Below are 19581 nucleotides of genomic sequence, written 5' to 3'. Positions count from 1 at the left end.
AGCGCCATGCCAAGAACAACGTCATGAATAACGGAATCTGAGAGCCAATCCGGTCTCTCAGCAGGGGCTGTTTCAACCAATCAGAGTGCCGCTTTCTCTCCAGCAGTCACCATCGCTAGTCATTTTAGCATCTGGCAGTCCAAAAGCTAGTCTAGACAGAGCAAGGGAGATATCTAAAGACTATCTCCGCTAATGTTTTTCAGTTAAGGTTATACATCCTTTCAGTCGCCTGAGGGAATAAGTCGAAATCCTTGTTGAAGGTAAGGAGTCATCTTCACTTCTAGCATTTTCTGTGCAGGCTATGCGTCGCAGCAGGGAGGGGGCGCAAATAACAACGTGTTGTCAATGTATATGTGTGAGAGTTCAGCATTGTTAGCTGATAAGGCTAGCCCAACTTCGCTAAAGCCTCGAAACCTATATTTAAAAAAAAAATGAAAAATAAAATTCCGTGTTAATGTTGAAACATATTCGAACAATGGCTTGCGTGTCATTTCCCCGGAAATGATTCCATGCATTTCCTGTTTTCGAGTGTTTGTCAAACGTGGTATGTATTCAGATGATTTTTTTTTTCCTATAACATATATATATATATATATATTTTATTGCTTATTATCTCTCGGCTTAGTTGTGAATCATATGTATCACTTACAGCACTCCCATTTGTCATTCCTAAACACTAATAAATGAATGGTCATGTCCTGTCTGAGGTGGGTAACTTCAGTGCTGTCTTCCCTCTTGCAGATGCAGTTCATGCTCCTGTTCAGCCGGCAGGGAAAGCTGCGTCTGCAGAAATGGTATGTGCCTCTATCGGACAAGGAGAGAAAGAAAATCTCCCGAGACCTGGTTCAGACCATTCTCGCTCGGAAGCCCAAGATGTGCAGCTTCTTGGAGTGGAGAGATCTAAAAATCGTGTACAAAAGGTATGAAATGTGAACTCTTATCGACAGCCTGTGACCAGGCTTCCACATCACAGGTGGCTTACGCAATTTACCTGCTGAGTGAACATGCATGTATCGACACACATAAATGGATTGATTCTTTTTCTTTTTTTTTTGGCCTTTGTATGCTTGTCTCTTTCAGTCTTTTGTTCCCATTGCACTGATTGTGAAATTTCAATATATTTTCCTATGTCAGTTAAGTATTTCTCAAAAAATTGCCCAGTAGTCTTAATTGATGATGTGATGATGTACATCGTACATTGAAGTTTAGTCTAGCCGAACCAAGTTTGATAGTTCAGTTACTTTCAACTACATCTACATGATCTTCATCAACATTTACCTTATTTCTGATTCTGATCCTGACTTCAACAGGGATAGGGTTGTTGAGTTTGGGATAGTAGAGGATAGGTCCCCCATTATTTTCTGTTAGTCCTGTAAAATTATTATTTTTATGAATAAAATTTCAGTCATCTTAAAGGATTGTTAAATTTTTAGAGAAAATACATGGTGTGACATTTTTGTTACACCACTTTGTGCCCGCTGTGGAATGGCTTTGTTCCTCAGAAGCAGTGATTCAGCGATTATTTTGTCAGGGACTGAGATTTCTGGCATTTGGTTGTCACCTGCTGGTGTGTTATGAGAGCCAGAAACACCTCCTCACTATCACCAACTGCAAAACAATGGAGACAGAGTTTGTTCTTCAGCAACAGCAACTCTAAAGTCATGACAGTCTCCACTCTTTTCTGGTGTTTGTTTTAATTTTAATTTTTATCACAGATAAAAAATATTCTGCTGTGTTGGATTTGTGGACGCAACCAGTTCAGATCAAATATGAAACCGTCTCATCCTAAATGCTCATCACTAAATAAGCAAATATTTTTGTCTGAACAATTTTAATGTAGTTTTCTTTTCCCTTATATTGTAGATACGCAAGTCTGTATTTCTGCTGCGCTGTCGAGGATCAAGACAACGAGCTCATCACGCTGGAGATCATCCACAGATATGTGGAGCTTCTGGACAAATATTTTGGAAGTGTGAGTCACTTAGAGAGCACATATAATTCTTTGCAGTGTCTGTACAGTGATCATGGGGAACCTCAAAGGTTTGCTGCTCGTATCAAATGTTGTCCTCTCAACTGATGTTTATGGTCTTCCAGGTGTGCGAGTTGGACATCATCTTCAACTTTGAGAAGGCCTACTTTATCCTGGATGAGTTCCTCCTGGGTGGAGAGGCACAGGAGACATCCAAGAAAAATGTGCTGAAGGCCATCGAGCAGGCTGACCTGCTGCAGGAGGTACACATTGCTCCGAATGACATAGACCAATACACATAAACTGTAGTGTGATTGTCATTGATAAGTTTATCATTTGATAGGTATAAGCTATGTATTCTTAGACTATATACATATATATATAAAATGTTATTTTTATTAGCATTTTAAATTGCCACTAATGTAAAACTGCATCATCCACATTAAAGGTAAACCAGATGGAGGCTACACTCCAGTTGTTGATGAAATGCCTGATGCATCTTTTATGAACCTGCACCTGCTGTAACCTTGTTGTGGCGGCTGCAGGCCATGATGAAAACCCCTGGTCTTGTCTCACTTCGTGCCAGTGCTAGAGAGCTGCAGCCAATAGAATTACTCCTCTGATTTATTTATAGCTTAGAATGCAACACTATTGCATTAAGAGCAGAGCTGACTGTACGGGCCTTGGAGAGGCAGGGCAGATAAAAAAAAACAAAAAAACTAGCCACTGTAACTGATTAGAATGTGAGGGCTTTACAGCTAAACTGTTGACAATAACAGACAAGGATAATCACTTTTGATTTGTGTGTTTTGGCTGCAGGAGGCCGAGGCACCACGCAGTGTTCTGGAGGAGATTGGACTGACATAAACTACGGCCCACACGGTTCTGTCCCCCAGGTGCGGATCTGACAACCTTCCTGTCCCGCTGCTGTCCTTTCTTTCGATGTCGTCAGTGTTGTCTGTATATAATCACCCACCTACTGTATTATTCTGGACTGTACTATTCTGTAATGTCTTTACGATGTGGTGCCGGTGGTGTTTTTATTGTGTCTTGTACGTACAAACTCCTGTGCTGTATTCTGGAGCACCATCAACATTTTTCACTCACCTCACTTCAACGACTTTAAGAGCTCTTCGGAGTGTAATGTAGCAACCGATTAACAACACCAGTGTCTTTTTTGTCATCGAGCAGACCGAAAGGTTGTTTGGATGATGTTGTATTGTAGGTGCAGTTCATGCTCGTCAAGTTGTTTCATTTTTTTGGTCACAGAGATAAACATTTGAAAGCAATTCTTTCACGTTAGAACAGTATCAGTGTTTGTGTCAAGCCTGTGTTTTTGTGACTTTCTCCTTAAGGCTGTTTGCCTTTGTTGTTTGTAATGGGTCTTCAAATTGTTGTACGGTTGTCCTTATTTTTCTCAAAGTATTGACCTGAGGAGGCAGATCTTGGGACAGGATCAGATGGTAACATCATTAACAGAAACACTATTTTATGTAAAATGATAGGCTTGGCTGACTCATGCAGACTAACTCTGACCAAAGAACACTGTGTTTTTCCCCTCGTGCTGGTGTCAGTGGGAGACTAACATGGCCAGAAAGGGATCTCAAAGTGTATTAAAAACGTATACGAGAGGATTATTTGGGTAAAATATGACATGATTTTGTAATTTTTTTTTTCAGATCTTTTTAAAGACAAGTCTATTTTGAGCTTCATTACTGGAATAGAAAAGGAAGATAAAACTGTATATATCAGGGGAAACAAATATTCTTCTCTCAACTTGTTTACTTGTGGGTGAGCTGTTGGCGAACGGGAAGGTGCTCATCAAACTCAAACTGCGGCAGCCTGCATTTCTGTTCTCATTCTTTTAAATCCATTTTTTCCCTTTATTTAGCAGTCAATTATTTTGAACTAGGGGAACTCAACATTTTGTATTTAACACTGCCCAGAGGTTTGCCAACATTTTTTCTTAAATTTATTTGTTCTTAACAATAAATGTGTTTAAAAAGAAAATCTCCTTCTCTTTTTATTCAGCATCAAATGTATCGTGTCGTGGTTCGCATGATGACGCCTTTTCAAAAACAAATTCCAATTTCAGTGCAGAAAGACATTTCTCCATCCATAAAAGTAGAGTAGTGTTCATTACAAGATACAGAAGTCATGAGGTACAGATGTCATCGCCGTTATTAACGCAGCTTTCCAATTCTGTGTCCGAATGTTCACTTTTCACCTCAGGATTGAAGGACTTCTCACAGTCTTGATTCTCCGGCTCTGTCTCTTCCTGAACGGGCTGTGATTCAGGCATCTCTCGACCAGGAGTTGCTGTTCTGAGACCCTCTGCTGTTGTGTCCTTGGTCTCTTTGTCACTGTCTGACTCTCCTGATGAGCTCATCTCTTCAGACCGACGGCTCTTCTTTTTATGCTTCTTCTTGCTTTTCTTTTTCTTGCTTTTCTTGTGACGCCGGTGCGCCTTGTCGCCGCTCGGGCTCTCTTCATGTCGACTGGGTTTCTTTGGGCTCTTCTCGCGGCTCTTGGTGCTTCTTTTTCCTTCTCTGCTTGAACTTCTTGACTTTTCCCTCACTTTTCTATGATTGTCTGTATTGCTGTCTTTACCGTCTCTTCCCTTACTTCTACTTCTATACCTCTTTTTGTCTGGACTCCTACTTCTTAATCTGTCTGATGCTCTGTCTCTTCTACTCCTGCTCCTGCTCCTGCTCCTACTTCTACTCCTACTCCTACACCAACCGCTCCTCCTTTCACTGCGTCCTGATCTGGCGCTCCATCGCCAGTCAGCCTCCCTCCTGCTGAAAGATCTCTCAGATCTCAGTGGGCTCCTGCTGCGACGGCGCTGCCGCCACGAGCGGTCAAGGTGTCTCTCTGAGCGGCCGTCCCTCCGACTTCCCCTGGCGCTGCGGTCTGGGGACAAGTGCAGATCCCGGTCGGCCTCCCAGAATTCGTTTGTGGGGTTTCGAAAGACGTGCAGGAAATTACAATGCTTTCCTTTGGGGCACTTCTGTCGATCAAACAATCCTAAGAGACAATAAGGAAATACAAAGTAGTTGTGGTTGTGTTACTTATGCTTGTATATCTGCCACGACAAACAGTCCTTAAATGCGAGAGGCAGGAAAAAAACTCACCACATATGGCGTTTTTCCATCGCGTTACAGGACTCAGCTCACAATGGAGCTGCCGGCCAGCGTACCATCTGCCGTGAAACTTTATCGAGGCTTCTTTACACTGCTCCTCGCTACACAAAGATAAATGTGTTTCGTTTTGTTTTTTAACTCTAAACTAAAACATTGTGGTTTGATTTGATAACTTACGTGTCAAACTGAACATAAACATTTCCTCTCAGGTGTGGTTCGTAGTTGCAGCAGACCTGAAATAAATATTAATACTTTAAACATTTGCTTTCAGGCTAGTCTATTAACAGCAAATGGTTTGAGAAATAAAATTTCTCAAATAAAAAGGTGCTAAAACACAGGTGAAGGGTCCCTGATGTAACATTGGACATGTGTCTCTGCCCTGGCACCACATGTCAAATTTGACTTTAAAATACATTTTTCCACGTGTGGTTTATGTAGAATTGATAACAAATACATCCAACATAATATTAAGAACCAAACTGAAGAAAGTTCAGGATATAATTTTTTTAGAGGAGTCCCAGTACCAATGCAGAAGGTGACACGTGAAAATATTACATTTTCAGTATATATATATATATATATATATATATTACATTACATAAACCAGATTTAATTACAGTATATTGGTGTATTTGCAGCAACTGCCCTGAATTAAACTCACCTTGAATTGCACCACCTTGCCAACACTCTGTAGTTCTGGCAGGACATCATGGTAGAATTCAAGGAAAGAATCCTGAATATCTTCCTCACTGTGTTCCAACCATGCGTCGATGTCGTAGTCATCGCGCCGCGCCTCTTCCATGCCAAAAGTAATGAACATACCACGGATCATCATCGTCGGGCTCGTTATGGGATAATTGTGCTTTCGGGAGCATCTAAATTTATAAAGAGGAAAAAAAACACAATGGGTCCTGACGTCTCATATTTCTGAACACCTAAAAACGACTTTCACAGTCTGGTCAGAACACTGCTGTTCAAAGTCACAGCGAAAGAGAAGTAAGTGTACCTGTCTCCAAAGCGACACGCTCCGGTTTTAAGGAAGAATGGACAGTTGGCCACGTCGCACTCTGTGCCATAATTTTCAGATTTCTCATTCACAGGAGCTTCAGGATTCATCCATGGTCCTTTATTTTCTAGCTGGGAGTGGGAAAAGAAAAAGTAAAATGTGCTCATAGCAAATTTTCTAAAGATAAAACTGTTTTAATATTCTATTCAAACGCAACCAATTTCAGCACCAGAGAATAAAATGAAGAGAATAATCTGCATGAACTTGTGTGCGCGCACACATGTAAAATTTTACCTGGTTTTCAGCTTCATCCAGCATTTTCTGAACAGCCTCCTACAAAATGGTGCAAAGAAATAGCTGGTAAAAAAATTTTAAGGATATGAACATACTGCAACATATCTGTTGCTGTGTGTTAAGACAACATTCATCACGAGTGGCATCTAAAAAAAAAAAAAATAACACATGGGCGTTTCCAGGCAAAAGTTTATGGACTGTGTTCCCACAAAGTAAAAGATACGTCCTTGTTTTGAGAGCTGGAGCATTTTTTTTCTGTTTGTATCCTTAGTTAATGAGTTGGATGGTTGGTTGTACATCTTGGTCAAGGAAATGTTTGATAAAGAACCTCATCTCACACAGCATTTGACAAAAAGAAACATAGCAGAAGCTTTTTCCAAAAGGATTATTTTGGATTGAATGTTGAGGTAGGTAGGTAGGTAGTAGGAGGATATTTCTTTTTGTTTTCTAGCCTCCCAGGGCCCGTTTCACCTCTCGGTCCCGCTTCTCTTTCTGCTTCTGCTCTTTTTCTTCCTGCTCTTTTCTTTGCTGAGCCTCCCATTCCTCTTTTATCATCCGCTGTGAAGACAAGAAAATCAACAAAACAATAATGAACACTCTCTTAGAAAGAAAGATCTTAAAAATGCACACTGGTGAGTGTCTTCATCGAGTTAGCGAGAGATTTGAAGTCCAAGGTGTTAACATGTTTTTGTTTTTGGTTTGTTTTTGTAAATAAACCAGTCACCTCTTCTTCCTCTTTCCTTTTCTGTGCAGCTTCTTCTCTCTCACATATCAATCTGAATTCTTCCTGGGCGAGCCTCTCTCTTTTCAGCCACTCTTCATGCAGCTGCAGCCTGAGAAAACAAGACTGACACCCTCACTCAAAATGAAGATTCATATCATTTGATGCAGTGTCACAATAAACATTTCGGCTATGTAAACTAGTTAAAAGGAAATGGGTTTGTGACAACATCTGTACCGTTCCAGCTCATAAGCATCCTCATCTTGGCCACTCAAATCATCCTCTTCTTGAGTGCATATGTCTCCATTACTTAAACCTGCAACAATTAAAATGTCGTAACTCAATATTTGACAAATGGAAAAGATACAGAACTCTTTATCACAACAAGACGTTGTACTCGTACCACATTCTCTTGCTTTAGCGAGAGCTTGGCGTTTCCGCTTTCTCCTCTCTTTCCTGCAAGCAGCCTTGCGTTGTTTTTGACTGCGAAAAAATATAATTATGTTATAATAAATAATGAAAAACATATTTAGGTCTTCACCATAGTTTTAAAGAGACACATACCTTAATGGTTGAGCGGTCATTTGTAAAGTTGGAGCTGCCATCGCTGTTTACGTACACATTCATTCACATTCACTATAGCTTGTTTGTTAGCATGTGCAGCGAAACTCAGCGTGTCGACATATTTTAACCGACATTTTTCTCCCGCTATGCTAGACAAAGACCTCGTTAGGTAGAAAAGTTTTCATTTAGTTTATTTCTTCAGACGGACTTTGAATGTGGGTAAAACTATATTGTTTTTTAAGAATATATTATGAGCACGCACAACAACGAAACGAAAGACGGAAGGAGCAAAACGAAGTACTTCCGGGTTGTGATTATGACCTTTTGTATAAACCAATGGCTTTTTTTTTCTTTTCTTTTCTTTTCTTTTCTTTTCTTTTTTTAAAGTATTATTCATTTATTTATTTCCCGTCCTCTCCGATCAATTACCCGTTAGGAAATGATGAGGATTTCATAAATTTGATATTTTGTGTTAACAACAACAAATCTTTTCAAAAGATATTTGTACAAAATTATTTCATGACAATATTTCAGGCTGTGTAAAAATTTGATATATTACTTTTTTCCAATACTGTGCACAATTACAAAAGAACAAGCGAAGCTTAATTATCAAGTAGACTTTATTTATTCAAAGGTTGTCAGACAACTGTGTTAATTTTTTTGTACGTCATGTGCATTTTTATAGGTATAACTTACAAAAGGCACATTTAAGTACATTTATTTGACAACCTGGTCACAATAGGACTGAGCACAGAAACCACACTGTCAACAAGAAAATATTTTGCCCCATTAAGTCTGAATACTTTACAGACAGCAGGAAAGCACTGGTGCCATTTGCTTGCTGTAGAAACAAACTTCGATCTTTTGAAATTTGTGGTCATATTTTTAAAACCACTGAATATAAATTACAAACACAGTGTAGTACAACTTCTCTTTAGTAGCAAAATAGTTACTGCTAATGACATATACAGACATAAAAACATTTTATTTGGGCTTCCTTTCTATAAACTGTTATTCAGTCTTTTTTTTCTGCTTTCAACCTCAAAAAGAAGGCAGGCTGCGTGTGGCAGCGGTAGCAAAGAAGCTGAGGCACCACAGCATACAAAACATTTACGAGCAAAAACACAGGCTGGCTGTCAGCAGGCACTCGGTAAGAGAAGGGTGTCCGTGTGTGAAGAGAAGCCCCAATATGAGAGAACTGGGCCTGGGAGGAAAAGGTTAGAGGACTAAATAGAAGTTTGTTAACATTACTAATGAAACAGAAACACTTTGTTAGAATTCACATCGTTAACAATAGATTGTGCAAGTGATTTTTTTTTTTTCATACTAGTCTAACAGATTTGGAAAGGGTTAAAATACAGTCCAACTAAAGCTTAAAACTCTAAAATAATTTTCTCTTAAAAATAATGTCAACAACAAAGTTTTTCCACGGAAAAGTGGTTCCCTTGTCTGACGGTAAATTCTAATAATTTGCATTGTCTTTTTTTTTTCACGAACAGATTAATTTCATGAAAGACAAAAGTCAATGAATGATTAATGCTGACTTAAAGATGCATGTTTGAAGCATTTTGGTACTGCATTTTGTACATTGTGCACCTCATGTGAATAAATATTGCTTATGCAAAGGATCAAATTGATTAATTAAGCGGCCTAAGGGACATCTGTTTTAAAGGGATTAGGGACTAATATATATAGCAACAGGGACTTTCAGCTGCTGTGCTAATTATAGCCTGTGCGAGCAGCTGAATACAACCAATACCACCATTCCCTTGGGTCCGAGGTCAACTTCTGCCCTTATCCCACTGCTGAGGACAGCGTACAAGCTCACGTCTCAAAACACAATAGCTAAGATGGCCTATCATGGTTCAGAGTTTCCATATTTAGATCTAAACAGATATAGTCTGTGGAGTCAATTCCAACTACATCTGTTCATGCTTGCACTTGTGCTCACTCGCTCCAGAGAAAAGCTGCAAGTGTGTCCAACCTCAAAGAACCATCAACCTAGTTGGCTCGATGCTTGTTCCTTGCTTTGAAAAACATTTTTGCACTTCTGAGAGGAAAAGGGAAGCTTTGAATGAAAAGTATTGTTAAGCATGAAAGAAAGAAATACAAGAACCATCACAATGTAAAGGCATAAAACATATATTATTTGTAAACATAGGATTTGTAGTATTTTTAAACAATAAAGTCTGTCTTGTCCAGCAAATACCCAGAAATTAAAGTCTTCAGCAGCTTAAAACTAAGAATATTTGCATGAGTCCGTATCAACCAGTTATGCACAACTAGACCATTGGAGTTTGGGTTCAAATATGAATATCTGAAAATTGGTTTAATATTTGACCTTGCGAAATAAGGAATGTGAAAGGGAACACAGCATAGAATGTGAAAGTGCAAATGCATTATTATCAGTTGTACACTGCCATAGTGAGAAACAACTTTGTGAACTAACCTGTGCCAGTGCTCCCGAGTGCACAAGAGTCAGGTCCGGCATCCACTCACACCCGGGAACCATCAGGCCATAGAGCGTAATGATGTAGTATGGTCCAGAGTACAACATGCTCACCAACATCTGATCAACACACACATTTACAAAGTTGCACTTTTTGTCAGAGGACATTTTCAGATTGGAAGCTTGCTGTTCATGTTTTCACCTGCACTTTAGGATAGGCTGAAGGGTCCTTCAGGTAAGGCTCATAATGTTGTATGTAGTCATTGGCCCACTCACTGGAACAGTCCAGAACAGTCTAAAATTGAGTGTAACACCATTAAAACATAATCACAGTGATTCAGTTCATTATCTTGTCCGTGGTTTCTTACCAGGCCTCTGAAAACACAAAAAAGAAAAGCAGGGATGAGGTAGATAGCAAACAATAAGTCCACAGGTCTGCGGAGGAAACTTTTTCTTTCAGTCTCCTGGGTGCTCTGAAAGAGAAGAACAGTTGAAAGAGTACTCTTCATTGCATGTATAGTTGCGGCACTGCACTAGTCCATGGAAAAAACACCCTGCTGAATAATATGTAGAATAGTATGCGTGCATGTTGCATATTGTACCAAAATAATTTGTTTGAAAAGGACTGTTTAAAAAGAAATTTGCTGAGAGATTTTCTAGTTTGGCGTCCACAGTTAGATGTGCTTCTGTGTAGTTCTCTTCAATATCATTAATGTTTTTGAATTTATTTGATAAATTCAAAAACATATACATTTTTTGAATTTGCACCCTCAGTGCAGGAGGAAGTGGTTATAGAAAATGGATGAATGGATAGATGGATGGAAGGACGGATGGATGGATGGATGGATGGATGGATGATAGACCTTACCTTTTAGTCGTAAATACAGGTTTGGGTTCTGACTTACCGTCAATTGCACATCCCGTGATATGGGCTGAGCGAAGATGCGGAAGCAGGCCCAGACAGACACTGAGACATACAGGAAGTGGAAAAGGGAAAGAGTGCCAATATGGGTCCCATATTTACCTGAGGAAAGAACATCCAAAACTGGTAAGGACAACTCACAATGGAGGTCTACAGGGGGCAACATTTTAACAAACTATAAGCATCCCATTATTTTTAGTGTGCTCTCTTACCCACAGCATTGCCAAGAATGTAGACTATGGCACGCATAAGAAAAGAGCCCACCCAGTAGAGTCCAATGGCTCGATAACTGTCCCTGTGCAAAACATGACACACGACCATTGTGAAGGCCAAACAAACACATTAGCCTTTGAAAACTACAAAGTTAAATGGCAAAGCGCTCTTACCCCCAAGTAATTGCAGCTATCATGAGCAAGTACATTAGATAATGCAAGCAGCCATCCCAATAGGAGATCATGTGACCATGTGCTGTATTAATATGTGGATCTGCCTAAAATGCAGAGTAAATATATCACCAGACATACGCAGACATACGGAAGCAACTTCCAACTGGACATGAAACACAACACTTGCCACTCTGAGGTAAAACGTCACAAATCCATCAATGATGTTATCCTGCTCCAGGCCAATAATCAGATTCACCACACAGAGGAATGAGTAAACTCCAAACACTGTACAGAGACAAAAAAAACAAAACTTGAATCATCCAAATGACAATGTGACATGTAATACAATGACATGATTAGTGAATTAAAGTAAATTCTAAAAGTTATTTCTCTAGCTCCCTTAATCTTTCATAATATGAATACTTTAACCACAACAAATGTCTACATTTTCACAAAATATCTGAAAGATTACCATAGAATAGAGGATCTACTGGAGTCTTCTTTAGAAGCACACATCGGGCTGAAATGGCAAGGATGAGGACTGTTGTACACCCAGCAAAAATAAAAGCTTCTGCACTATAACAATGTAAATAAGGGCACATAGGTTAGAAACTGTGATTTTTGTGTAAAATATAAGGCATTACAATGAATAAAATAATAAAAAATTGATAGCACATAAAAATTGTAAACATGAAAAGAAAGGAATAGATCCACACCTACCTGTTGATAGTAATAAGGGAATTAAATAAATAGCAGGTTGGAATCGACATCAAGGAGAACACAAACACCCCTGTTCCTGCAGACGCGCTCATAGTGCACCAGATATTTCAAATCTTGTGCGAAAATGGAAATATTGAGTTCAGCCGCAGATAAACTTCGTGTGGACCTAACAAAAGATTTTTTAAATTGGGGGGAGGAGGTTAAAGTGAATGTAAAAATGAAAACAAGGAACTAAAACGTAGCTCCACCTTGGGGGGCATGATCTGTCTTGTTCCCCTGGCTCTGGTCCTTCTCATTTTCCCTCACTCTGTCACTCCCCATTCAAACAAACACACAGACAGACAGTGCGGGGGGGGGAGGACAGACAGAGAGATAAGGAGAGAGAGAGAGTGTGAGAGAGAGAGAGAGAGAGAGAGAGAGAGAGAGAGAGAGAGAGAGAGAGAGAGAGAGAGGAGGCCGACACACCTAAACCACAAAACAGTCGAATCTACTGACATCTAGTGGTCAATTTTGTGATCTTGCTCTCACGTACTCTAATAACTAATTTAGCACGTGTCGTTTCGTTTTATTACACAGCAGCAGCCTGTATATCATACTATTTTTAGGGAACCATTTTTTTTTCCCACAAATGACACAGGATTATTTGTTTGGTTATTTGTTTGGTTCGTTTGTTTATAAATCCATAAATTGTCTTCGACACCATTTAATATTTTGTTTTAATAATATCAACAACTCAAGACTGCTCCGTCATTTCTGCTGTTAGATTAATTTAATTGCGATACCTGTTAATGTATGGTGCTTAACACTTTACAATAGAGATTATCGTAGCAACAGTCTTCTCTTTTAGATTAGTGACTTTTTAAATCTTGAATTTCTGCGGTTGTCCTTAGTTGTCAACGTGAAAACACACACATTCTGTTTCTAGCCGCTCCTAATTCAAGAACGTTTCATTTTTCTTCCAGTCGTGTAATTCGTGTGATTCTATTGTAAAACTTTATATGTATTCATCTTTTTATGTACATATTTGCTTAATGTATTATTGAATCGAATCCATCAAATTAAGGGATGTATCACTTCAATACTTAAACCATTTTTGATCTTGAGTGTTTTCAGTTTGTTTCGCCTCTGTCGTGTTTTTATGCTTTTGATGTATCAATAAAGTCTTTGGAGAAAAAAAAAACGGTTCGAAGGACGCATGCGCATATGTCATCGCTCCTGAACAACAGACGACGCTGGCTGGCTAGCTAGCAACTGAGCTGCAAACAGCGATGGCGTCTGCTGAAATGGACGCCACTTAGAACATTTACATCACATAAAGTGGATTATGCACCTGTGGTCTGAGGTTCGTTGTTGAAATCCAGTCAGAATACATACACGAGTTCGGTGTAATGGCGACCGGGAGCAGGGGCGGCGGCAGCGGCGGCTTGGCGTCCAACCATGACGGTCAGGAGGCAGCATCCAACCCGGCACAGTCTCAGTCTGGAGCGGCGGTGCTCGCCAACATGCCAGCCTCCGGTCCTGCTCCGGCAGCCGGCGCCTCGCCGCCCGTACTCGGCCTTCACCGGGAGCCCATGTACAACTGGCAGGCGACGAAAAGCTCCCTGAAGGAGCGCTTTGCTTTTCTCTTCAACAACGAGCTGCTCAGTGACGTCAGGTTCATCGTCGGGAAAGGCAGACAGGCCCAGAGGATACCAGCCCATAAATTCGTCTTGGCCGCCGGCAGCGCCGTGTTCGATGCCATGTTTAACGGCGGCATGGCTACAACCTCAACGGAAATCGAGTTGCCTGACGTGGAACCCGCCGCCTTCCTCGCCCTGCTCAGGTGAGCTCTTCATCATACGGGGACCAAAGATCTACGTTGACCCACATTTGGGGGTCGTGTGTTCATGAAATATCCTGCACTTCCCTTATTGAGTCCCGCTTCACAGCACAAGCGCATTTGAAAACTACACCAGAGAGAAATCGGAGATCATCGGAAAAGAATAATAATCTGCATTAAAAGGGTCATAATTAGGTTATTGCTTCTGCTGTGACTGTGATTTTCACCACGAGCCACTGGAAGCAGCTGTACGATCAGAGTTCACAAAGAAAATATCACCTGACTGGTGCTGAAGTGGGACGTGCATTGGTTGCCTTTGTAACTTCACAAAGGGCTGATTTCCAGGACTGTGTTCATAGATAGATAGATAGATAGATAGATAGAGTCTTAATGAATTAAAACAGAACAAACAAACAAGCAAAATGTCCAAAAGGCAGTCAGTTGTGCAGAGGCAAGGAACAGCAACAGAAAACCAATAGTGCAATTAGGCATTATTACTAAAAAAATTTAAAAAATAAATAAAACAGTGGTAAAGCAAATCTTGCATGATTCAGAACTGCCAGGTTAAGTTATGAATATGCCACATTTTGTGAACAGACAAAGCAAGATTCCACAACCACTGAAAGTGCGTTTTTCTGTTAAACTTACTTGAAAGAACAATTTCATTAAAGGATTGTCTTTGCACAAACACACCTAATGGTGGAGGTTCTTTGTATATCTATTGCTTTCATTGTCTTCTTAATATGTAGAAATACAAATAACAGTGAGAGGTGAATCAGTGTTAGCCTTAACACGCCGGTAAATGTTATCCCACCACCACTCTAATAAATTAGAAATTTTGTCAACCTAAAATGCTATGAGTCAACCTTAACAACTATGGTTTTTGTTTTGTGCGTACAGGTTCCTGTATTCTGACGAGGTCCACATTGGTCCTGAAACTGTGATGACGACTCTGTATACAGCCAAAAAGTATGCAGTCCCTGCTCTGGAGGGTCGCTGTGTGGACTTCTTAACCAAGCACCTCAGAGCTGACAATGCATTCATGCTCCTCACTCAGGTAATGTCAGCACATTGGTCTTCAGCTTTGTCTTCCTGACATCCAACAACCTGCTGAGGCTGCTCGCCCAACACAGCTACACTTGGAGTCTGATGGAGGGATGCAGAAAAGTTGGTTCGTTGTGAAGGAAAAAAAAACCTGAGCATTACTGCAAATCACTGTAAACATGTCCTTTATTGCATTGTGTTGCCACATTAAAACTTGAGCTATCTATTTCTTTTGTGTAATTCTACTAATGGAGCATCTCAACCTCCAACGCTTTAGCAAGTGTTCTTAGTATTTACTTTTTGCCATGTCGTTCTTTGTCATCCCAAATAAATAATAAGTCTCCCTCTCGCAAGAGAGACCGAGAAAATATAGTTTTAATATTTTCCAAAAAAATAAAAGTGCCTCTATGATACGGTCACCCACAATATTTTAAGGGACAAAAAAACTAATGCTATCATAGCTGACCACACAGCGGAAGATTTGTCATCCTTAGTGTCCACACCGGAGCAGCTTCCAGCCGTTGGTTCTGATGACATTAGCTGCTCTATTTTTGGTTTCTGCAGCGGTTTGTTCTGCTGCTGGCTGCTGCATGATAAGCTGATTTCTGACTGAACACGTGTCGTACCTGAACAAATCTAGAAACGGGTGGGGGGGAACACATCCTGGCAGGGCTGCTGCTCCCTTTGCGTCAGTGATATTCAGTCTTTTGAATTTCATTTACATGCTTGATGCTTGTGCTGCCAGTTAAGGTCATGATGCTTTATTTACACACCTTTTAAGTCTAGATGTTCATGTTTTTCTTATTTCACTGGTTGGCTTCAATACACAAAGAAGCAAACATGAGGGTTTTTATTTATGCAGTTATCAAAAATGTTTTGTGTTGCATGTCTGACATTGCACCAGTAGGTGTAATTATTGGAAAATAAACGCAGACTCGATTATGATCATTAAATTTTGGCTGATCTGATTGAAGTTGTAATCAGATCAGAGGAAGTTGTGTGACTTTGTTTTTGATCCGACCAGAACTCATGTAGATACTTGATGTGTCCTTTCATTTCTTCATGTTCCAGGCTAGACTATTTGATGAGCCTCAACTCGCAAGCCTTTGCTTGGACATCATAGACAAAAGCACTGCTGATGCAATAAATGCAGAGGGTTTCACCGACATTGACCTCGGTATGTTAGTGCTCCTGTACTAATGTGTTCTTTTCTTCTCTTCCCATTCGTTTCCTGCTAATATATCGTTGTGAATATCGTCTGTTCTTCTTCATCTGCGTAGACACTTTGTGCGCAGTCCTGCAGAGAGACACGCTCAGTATCCGGGAGAACCGGCTGTTTGGGGCAGTGGTCCGCTGGGCTGAGGCCGAGTGTTACAGGCAACAGCTTCCCCCTACCTCAGAGAACAAACAGAAGGTTCTGGGTAAAGCCCTGCCACTCATCCGCTTCCCGCTCATGACTGTTGAAGAGTTTGCGGCTGGTATGTGGTTTGCACGTTCTTTCTTTGGCTGCACTGTATTAACGTGTCCAGCTTATTTTTCTCTAAGCATCATGTTGGTGTACAACTCAAACCACAGAAACAAGCTTGATATTCTTTCTTGTGCAACAGGGCCTGCCCAGTCTGGAATATTGTACGATCGGGAGGTGGTAAATCTGTTTTTACACTTTACAGTAAACCCCAAACCACGGGTCGACTACATTGACAGGCCACGCTGCTGCCTCAGGGGGGAGGAGTGCAGCATTCATAGGTTCCAGCAGGTTGAGAGTCGATGGGGGTACAGTGGTACGAGCGACAGAATCAGGTGAGGCAGCCGTCGTCCGCAGGCGTCACGGCGACTAAATGGAAGCTCTGTCTGATTTCTCGTCTCTCCTCTCTCCAGATTTAATGTAAACAGAAGAATTTCCATAGTGGGGTTTGGCTTGTATGGTTCAATACATGGACCCACTGACTACCAGGTCAACATACAGGTAACATCTTTTCAACTGCTTTCTGCTCTAATAAATAAAAAATAAAATAAAAAGCAACTGCAGCAGCAAAGGAATGCAAATGAATGCATTTCCATAAATCCATATCAATGGGTAAACTGTCGCGTTGGTCAAGAGATGGCACTATTGCACCATTAAAAAGTGGTGTAGACGTTAGAAACTAGAACAGTGAGTAAGTAATAATAATAATGATAATAAAGCAGTCTACAACTTGGCAAATTTATACCAGATTTAAGATTTGTGATTTTTTTTTTTTTTTTTTTCATGAAAGAAAACCAGGAAATGTTTGGGTTCCTTCAGCTGTCAGCACATTGTGTACATTGTATACATATTTAACATATGTATTGCAATCAGCCGCACATTATGGGCGAACCGGAAAGGCGGCAGGGATGGTGCGAGATTAGTGTTCACTTTGTGATAGCATTTTCAGCAAATGTGTCTCCATCACACAATCTGTTTCTCCCAATCATCATTTTTGAAGTTATGTGTAATGTAACGTTAACGACAGCAATAACATTAACATCTCTCTGCATGCTAACCAGTTTAGTAGCTGTAATTTGCAGATTTTCTAACATTTGCCATCGTCAGAAAAATGATTAGAATGTCATATATTTAATTATTATTATTTTTATTTTAAACATTTTTTTCTTAACCAAACTGAATTGAACTTTCACATGGGATTCATGTCAAAGCAGACTAAAGACCTTTTTCTGTCTGGCCTGTCCCTCAGATCTTAGAGAGTGACAAACGTATCACCCTGGGGCAAAATGACACAGGTTTTAGCTGTGACGGCACAGCGACCACCTTCAGAGTGATGTTCAAAGAACCTGTGGAAATCCTGCCCAATGTCAGCTACACTGCATGCGCCACCTTAAAGGTCAGTCACAACCTTCTCTTTTTGTTAACAACTTGTCCTAAATGGCATTAATCACTCTGGGGTGAGTAATCTGTTCTCCTGCCCTTCCATTTTTTTTAACCTCAGGGACCCGACTCCCATTACGGCACTAAAGGCTTGAAGAAGGTGACACAGGAGTCGGCGTTGGGAACCAAGACAACCTTTTTGTTCTTCAGCTCCCCTGGAAACAACAACGGTACGTCCGTAGAGGACGGGCAGATTCCCGAGATCATCTACTATACCTAGACTGGACGGTGGAGATGTGACTGTTGAAGACAGAAGTAGTGCCTCATCAACTTTTGGATTAAAGAATGTGTGTCTTTGTGTAAATATATGCAAATGTCTTTTTGTATATAGTAGTGTACAGCCATGATGGGGAATGTGTAAATGAAGCAAAGCTTCAGCGCTGGTCTGATAACACTTTGTTTATTTCTCTCAACAAAATACACCATGTAAATGATCTGAACACTAGCTTTGTATTGTAGCCAGTCAGACGACCACAGTGCGCCACCATTTGATCTTTCTGTATATTTTGAACGCATCATCAAGGACGTTGGCTTTGCATTTTAATGTGTGTGTTATGTTACGCTGTCTGTGGTACCTGTTGTAATTTATGACCTTGTGTTTGCTTAGCACATCATTAAAATGTGAAAAGAAGAAACGGATACTCTACTATTTTGAGTCTCTCTTTCGCAACATTTTCTGTGAAATGGGATCAGAACTCAACCACAATATTTCTATCGATAGACATTTTACTGTTTCTTTGAGAAGGTCGCAGTCTTTAGTCGTTCTCTTTCCTGGATGTCAGGTAGACTACAGCCATCCACCCATCTGCCTGGAAGTGAATGTAGCGAAGACTGATGAACTGCTTCAGGTTCACACATCCCTGAAGAATTCGAGCATTTTTGAAACAAAAACCGTTGATGTCTCTTGCTGGAAACCACTGATTTAATCCTCACATTGCATTTGTATAATTAGATTCTTGCATTATTTTATGTCAGCTACTGATCTGGAAGAGTAGAGTTACAGAGAAAATTACTGTTAATATTCTCTCAAAAATATATATATTGTAACAATAGATGCAATCATAGATATTGATAAGGTGTTCTAGAGGGAAAGGGAATATAAGGGTGCAATTTAAATATATCTAATATTTAAAAGAAACAATTTAATGTTGATTAAAGCTATTTCATTTCATTTTTTGGATGACAGCTGGGAAAACTCCTACACTTTCCACAACAGGACTGTGCTTTAATAATAAATAATAATAAACTTTATTTGTACAGCACTGCTCATACAACCTGTGCAACACACAGTGCTTAACAACATAAAACAAAACAAAACAAAGAAAGATAATCATAATAATAAGAACACTGCCCTTCCCCACACCCCATATGGACCCACCCCTCCCCACCAATGCACACAGACAAACGCCCGCCCCCAAATTCACACAGACATTAGATAAAATGGCTTGGCACTGAAGGATCGGATGAGGAAAGGCCACTATGGGGAGCCGTCCACACAAGGAGGCACCATGATCTGCAGCGCCCCTATGGGCAGACCAGGCGTAGCTCCCAGCGTGGAGGGGCCCCCATGAGGAAACACTGGCACTAAAAGTATAAAAGGGGAGAATAATCATAATGAGAAATAAAATAAATACATAAA

At 40.3% G+C, this 19581-nt stretch overlaps 4 protein-coding genes across 7 annotated transcripts; 2 read left to right on the top strand and 2 right to left on the bottom strand.

Annotated features, from left to right (window-relative positions):
• The first annotated feature begins 86 nt into the window (after nucleotides 1-86).
• Nucleotides 87-3979, top strand: LOC142902739 (AP-1 complex subunit sigma-2). The gene is made up of 5 exons (XM_076048108.1): nucleotides 87-260; nucleotides 742-920; nucleotides 1864-1972; nucleotides 2095-2232; nucleotides 2789-3979. The coding sequence occupies exons 2-5, from the start codon at nucleotides 742-744 to the stop codon at nucleotides 2834-2836; spliced, it is 474 nt and encodes a 157-aa protein (XP_075904223.1). The 5' UTR covers nucleotides 87-260; the 3' UTR covers nucleotides 2837-3979.
• zrsr2 (zinc finger (CCCH type), RNA-binding motif and serine/arginine rich 2) lies at nucleotides 3919-7993 on the bottom strand. The gene is made up of 11 exons (XM_076048043.1): nucleotides 7698-7993; nucleotides 7537-7616; nucleotides 7371-7449; nucleotides 7137-7245; nucleotides 6884-6970; nucleotides 6413-6451; nucleotides 6119-6249; nucleotides 5774-5987; nucleotides 5290-5345; nucleotides 5104-5213; nucleotides 3919-4996 (listed from the first exon to the last, which is right to left on the bottom strand). Exons 1-11 carry the CDS (start codon nucleotides 7736-7738, stop codon nucleotides 4125-4127), a joined length of 1818 nt encoding a protein of 605 aa, XP_075904158.1. The 5' UTR covers nucleotides 7739-7993; the 3' UTR covers nucleotides 3919-4124.
• Nucleotides 7994-8299: 306 nt separating this feature from the next.
• Nucleotides 8300-13646, bottom strand: LOC142902724 (transmembrane 6 superfamily member 1-like). 3 transcript variants are annotated; one of them, XM_076048084.1, is made up of 10 exons: nucleotides 13505-13646; nucleotides 11927-11974; nucleotides 11638-11739; nucleotides 11455-11554; nucleotides 11281-11363; nucleotides 11052-11170; nucleotides 10515-10619; nucleotides 10349-10441; nucleotides 10147-10266; nucleotides 8300-8901 (listed from the first exon to the last, which is right to left on the bottom strand). In XM_076048084.1, exons 4-10 carry the CDS (start codon nucleotides 11523-11525, stop codon nucleotides 8713-8715), a joined length of 780 nt encoding a protein of 259 aa, XP_075904199.1. In that variant the 5' UTR covers nucleotides 11526-11554; nucleotides 11638-11739; nucleotides 11927-11974; nucleotides 13505-13646; the 3' UTR covers nucleotides 8300-8712. The 3 variants fall into 3 exon arrangements, with proteins under 3 accessions (XP_075904199.1, XP_075904191.1, XP_075904208.1); XM_076048076.1 differs by lacking the exon at nucleotides 13505-13646 and adding an exon at nucleotides 12175-12529 and having other exon boundaries at nucleotides 11927-12030; XM_076048093.1 differs by lacking the exon at nucleotides 11927-11974 and having other exon boundaries at nucleotides 13505-13637.
• LOC142902712 (BTB/POZ domain-containing protein 1-like) lies at nucleotides 13563-18577 on the top strand. Of its 2 annotated transcripts, none has more exons than XM_076048063.1 (8): nucleotides 13563-13996; nucleotides 14894-15050; nucleotides 16109-16214; nucleotides 16318-16515; nucleotides 16708-16837; nucleotides 16916-17003; nucleotides 17752-17898; nucleotides 18004-18577. In XM_076048063.1, the coding sequence occupies exons 1-8, from the start codon at nucleotides 13563-13565 to the stop codon at nucleotides 18160-18162; spliced, it is 1419 nt and encodes a 472-aa protein (XP_075904178.1). In that variant the 3' UTR covers nucleotides 18163-18577. The 2 variants fall into 2 exon arrangements, with proteins under 2 accessions (XP_075904178.1, XP_075904170.1); XM_076048055.1 differs by having other exon boundaries at nucleotides 16645-16837.
• Nucleotides 18578-19581: the final 1004 nt, after the last annotated feature.

This window comes from Nelusetta ayraudi, unplaced genomic scaffold (assembly GCF_046127955.1).
Source record: "Nelusetta ayraudi isolate G7.1 ecotype Tasmania unplaced genomic scaffold, CSIRO-AGI_Nayr_v1 ptg000005l, whole genome shotgun sequence".
Taxonomy (NCBI): domain Eukaryota; kingdom Metazoa; phylum Chordata; class Actinopteri; order Tetraodontiformes; family Monacanthidae; genus Nelusetta; species Nelusetta ayraudi.
The sequence above is the reverse complement of the archived record's forward strand: the minus strand, read 5'-3'. Positions and strand labels throughout refer to the sequence as shown.